Source organism: Echinops telfairi, unplaced genomic scaffold, assembly GCF_000313985.2.
Source record: "Echinops telfairi isolate 266 unplaced genomic scaffold, ASM31398v2 ScPeMD7_5868;HRSCAF=6743_1, whole genome shotgun sequence".
In the NCBI taxonomy this organism is placed as follows: Eukaryota; Metazoa; Chordata; class Mammalia; order Afrosoricida; family Tenrecidae; genus Echinops; species Echinops telfairi.
The window spans coordinates 2486866-2491921 of NW_022109768.1; the positions used below are offsets into that span (position 1 = coordinate 2486866).

At 39.2% G+C, this 5056-nt stretch overlaps 1 protein-coding gene across 1 annotated transcript in view; it reads left to right on the plus strand.

Moving 5' to 3' along the window:
• DCHS2 (dachsous cadherin-related 2) overlaps positions 1-5056 on the plus strand; it is a 119738-nt gene that overhangs the window by 70390 nt on the left and 44292 nt on the right. Inside the window, 1 exon segment of the mRNA XM_045295799.1 lies at positions 1916-2029. Within this exon segment, the coding sequence (XP_045151734.1) occupies positions 1916-2029 (114 nt within the window).

Here is a 5056-nt window from a genome sequence, read left to right on the forward strand (position 1 = left end):
TCTTTACTGTCATACACAACAGATAGATTTCAAACTGAGTTCTCTAGAGCCTGAGAAGTAAGTTTCATTGGGAAGGCCCAGCAGAATCTTAAATTGGTGGAAAATTGTTTTAACTCCCGCAGATCCCACTATTAGAGGAGGTACTGTAACGCTGAGCTGTTTTAAAGCATAAGTGCTGTACTTCTGAAGGTTTGCAGAGAGAGCCTCTGTAATCTCTCCGGCTGGAAACCTTCGTTCACTGCTTTCCTTCCCTACTCACACCCCTTTCTGTACCTATCTTAGGTCCACGTTCATTAGTTACAGCACCTACAACACGGAAAGACAGCCACCCATTTGTCAGGCTATTATAATGTGGTAGCTACAGTGATGAAAGATAGTCTACTCGTATTTTAAATATCACCAGATTGACTCCTAGTGGACAGTTTCAATGGACCTTCCAGTCTAAGATGAACTTGAAAGAAAAATCTGGTGTTCTCCTTCCAAAAATTAGCAGCAGAATATTGTCTGATTTAGTACCCAAAGATGAGACCCCCGAGGTTGGAATAAACTCAAAATAACACTTGGGAAGAGCTGCCTCATCAACACTTTGATGTGGATGAAGTAAAGCTTTGGGGACCTTTATTTTCTTATTGGACAGGACTCAAAATGAAAAGAAATACAGTACCTGCAAACACTCATTAGTAATTGGAATATGGGAAGTATGAATTATGAATCTAAGAAAATTGGATATCATGAAAAATGAAATAGAATGCATAAAGATCATTATCCTGGGCAGCACTGAACTCAGATTCAACATTTTGAATCAGACAGCATATAGTTTATTATAGTTTATTATGCCAGGAGTTGAACATTGAAGAGGAATAGCCCTATGTTCATTGTCAAAATGAACCTTTCAAGATTCACCCTGCAGTACAATGGCAACAGTTTGAGGATAACATCTATATGTCTGCCAGAAAAATCAGTTAATATGACAATTCCGATTTACCCACCACCTGCTAATACGAGGAATGAAGAAGTAGGAATATTCTAGTTATTGAATATTTTTACCAATTTCTGTAGTCAGTCTGAAATGAATCAATTAAAATTCACTGATAATTACTGGTCACTTGAATATGAAATCTGGTAACAAAGAAAAAACATCTGCAGTTGGAAAATATGGCTGTGGTAATAGAAAGGATGCCAAATATGACATGGTAGAATGTTGAAAGACCAACAACTTAGTCATTGGGAATGCCTTATTTCACCAATATGAATGATGACCATGTGAGTACATGTGAACACCAGATGGAATAGACAGCAATCAAATGAACTCTATCTATGGAAACAGAAACCTTGGGGGCAGAACATGGAATTATGCCATAATGTTATATAGTATTATGGAATATTGTACTGCATAGGGCAATAAGAAGATGAATTCCTTAAGTTAAAATAGACAATAGGTATAGCAAAAGACTGAAGCATACAAATGATCCTGAAAATATTACAGAATCAAGCAACATTTTCAATTCATAACCACTACACCATGGTTGCTAAAGGTGCCAGCTATTTGTACCCAGTCACTGTGATTCAGAATAGACTCAGAAGCCAACAGGGTCAATTGGTTTACCTGTTTTCTTTTTTTTTATTCATCGCATAAACTTTTTCACTCATTTAATACAATGGAAAACCTGTTTCATGGTTTATTGTGTGTCTCCTCAACCTATAATACCACTATGAGGGTAGGGACCTTTATTTATCATGCTTTCTCCTATATTCAGCCACCTAGCCTGAGATCTGGCTGGTTGAAGAGACTTAGTCAATTTGGATGCATTAGCAAGGAAAAATATTGTAGGCACATAAGTACTCAGTGTTTGTTTTTGCTTTCTCTGAAAATTTTCTTTTTTCTAAAGGAGTTCTTTTTACCTACCTTTTCCAGGTACTTCCATTGTGACTGTAAAGGCTTTGACTGCAGACTCCAGTGAGGACAGCATTAAATATTTGATTTTTAGTGGGAATGAAGATGGAGCATTTTCCCTGTGCTCCAACTCAGGTAATCTTCTCTGCTTGATAATGGTTTTATTTGCTAAAAGTCTTATTTTCTGCTCTTTTTGTGTTGCTAGTAATAACTACTTCTGTAGAGGAAACTCAAAATTTTTGGAAGATTGAAATTATGAAAGATAAATCATTTCAAAAGTAAACAATCAGTTCATTTGTTTATGGTAGCTGGTAAGCCATTCCTGGAAATAGAGAGCTATGCATTGTTTATGTATACTCTCTGGCAATTTTTCTCATCCCATTTCCAATGTAGACAGCACCCATTCCTACCCTTCAATTTTTTTCAGAATCATTTTATTGGGAGCTAATACAGATTATCATATCATTCCATAGTTCAGTCACATCAGGCAGTATTGTATAATTGCCACCACAATCAGTTTCAAAATATTTTCTTTCTTCTTGAACTCCTTGATAGCAGTTTCCTTTTGCCCTCCCCCACTGTGCCTCACAAGTACACTTGTTCTACTTGTTGTATCTATTGGTTTATCAATCCTGGGTTTCATGTATTAAAAAAACCCCAGAAAAACATACAACAAAAAAATCAAGATAAACCCCTATGAAAAAGAAAAAACAAAACAAAACAGAAAACGTTGAAAATAGATCAGGCTCAACGTGTATCAGAGAGGAAATCAAGTCACAAGGTTTTAACTGTCCAATTCAGGTTTATCATTTTGATCTCCTATAAGTCATCTCTCCATCCCCTTACCAGAAGGGGCACGGGGAGGAGATGAGCCAATCAGGTTGTAGCACAACACCAAAGAAACATACAACTTCCCTCTAGTTCTTTAATACTTCCTCCCCCTCACCCCCCATCATGATCCCAATTCTATCTTACAAATCCAGCTAGACCAGAGGATGTACACTGGTACAGATAAGAGCTGGAAACACAGGGAATCCAGGACAGATAAACCACTCAGGACCAATAATGAGATTAGCAATACCAAGAAGGTAAGGGAAAGGTGGGGGAGAAAGAGGGAAGGGAGACATCGAACAGTGTAAGACATGAAAAAATAATAATAATTTATAAATTATCAAGGGTTCGTGAGGGAGGGAAGGGGAAATGAGGAGCTGATACCAAGGGCTCAAGTAGAAAGCACATGTTTTGAGAATGCTGATGGCAACAATTGTACAAATGTGTTTGACACAATGGATGGATGCATGGATTGTGATAAGAGTTGTATGAGCCCCCAGTAAAATGATTAATAAAAAAAGATGTAGGGTCTCAGAAACCCTGTACAGGGTCTTTCTGAATCAGAGTTGACTTGATGGCAGTGGGTTGGGTTGGGTTTGGAAAATGTTGATTGTGGTGATAGTTTCGCAACTCTGTAAATCAAGCAAAACAATTTGATTAGATGCTCTTTAAAAAAAAGTCATCTCTCTAGTATTCTGTTTGGTAACCAGCCATTGGAAGCCCCCTCCTTGTATTTATTCTTCTACTCTCTCTGGTGTTCCTGGTGCTCCCTTTGTGCCTCTTTCTGAGCAGGTTATTCCCATTCCTCCAATTATGGTTAGACTAGAGGGAAATCACCCGAGGCTTATTCTGTGTAGATCTCACAGATGTATTTTGGGCTTCCACTGTCATCGACAGCCTTTGCAAACCAGAATCTCACAATTTAGTCTCTGATACCACCCCTCCCTCATCTTTGAATTATATGATTTACAACCCTTGGGTCACGGATGTTGGTGTGCTTCCTCCACATGGATTTAGTTGACATCTCACTTCGAGGGCTGCTTGTTTGGGATCAAGCTTTTAAGAACCCAGATGCTATTCTATCTGATTAGTGGGCACCATCTATCAATTTTTTAAAGATTATTTCGTTTCTATAATTTGCCCATGTATTTGTCACAATTGGAGCTGTAGCAGGGATGTCATTGATATTGAGTTTGAATTGAAAATAAGCACACATGTCTAGCCGTGGGGAATTTTCATCAGAGAGTCTTCTAATTCGCCACTGAATGTCAACAATGCAACAAAAAAGGGCAGCTGGAAAGGTTTCTATGTGGTGGTAAAGAATTGCTTCCAAATACAGCATGTATTAAATTTAGCTTTATTAAGACCATTATTGTGTTTTAAATGAATACCAATTGATTATTTGAAACATACTCTTTTGACTAACAACCATGTAGTAGATACACATCTACTGCTTCATTGTCAAACCTCAAGAAGAATGTTTTTAATAATTTCTATATTGCCTTACAATTGCCTTGCTTAATCTGTGCTACATGCACATTAGAAGAGCTGAGAGGGGGTACTTTCTTAAGTAAAAATCCCTCCCACCCAGAGTGCATACAACCTTTGGGCCGCAGGTTTTCAGAGGCAGCCTGTTAAAAGTCTTCAGGTCTTTACCCCATCCCTGGGTGGTAAGGAGGCCTATTGAGAAAAAGGACAATTTGTGAGCATCACCCACCACACTTTTATGCTCAGAAAGTCCAGTTGTCTGAGCACTCTTGGAATATTAAAATGCTTAGGAAGAAAGGTGAACAACAGAGGTTGCATATTTTCCCAGACTACTGAAATCCTTCTGCTGCTTCAGTCCTTCTGATGTGGCATGGGCTTACTCTTACTTTTCCTAGAGTCCTTACCTGAAATGCAGGTGAGCCTTGCCTAGGACCAGTCCAAAGAGACCTAAAGACGGGCCTTGGGCCTCGGCTCATACCTTCCCTCAATACAAGAACACTTTGTTCTAACGAATTGGCGTTCTGTGATGTTCATCCACCCCCACCCCCAGTACACGATCACTGAAGACACACTGGGTGCATAAGCAGATATGATGAAGGCAGAGGATGGTGCCTGGCTACTAAAAGATACAGTGTCTGGGGTCTTAAAGGCTTGAGTTAAACAAGCGGCCATCCAACAGGGAAGCAGCAAGCCCACATGGAAGAAGTACACCAGCCAGTGATCGTGAGGTGTCATCAAGACCGGGCAATGGGCACCAGAAAATTCACAACAAACGGTAAACAAGCAAACAACCAAAAATGCATTGGTGAGAATGGAGTGGAATTGGAGCGGAGACCCAAAGCC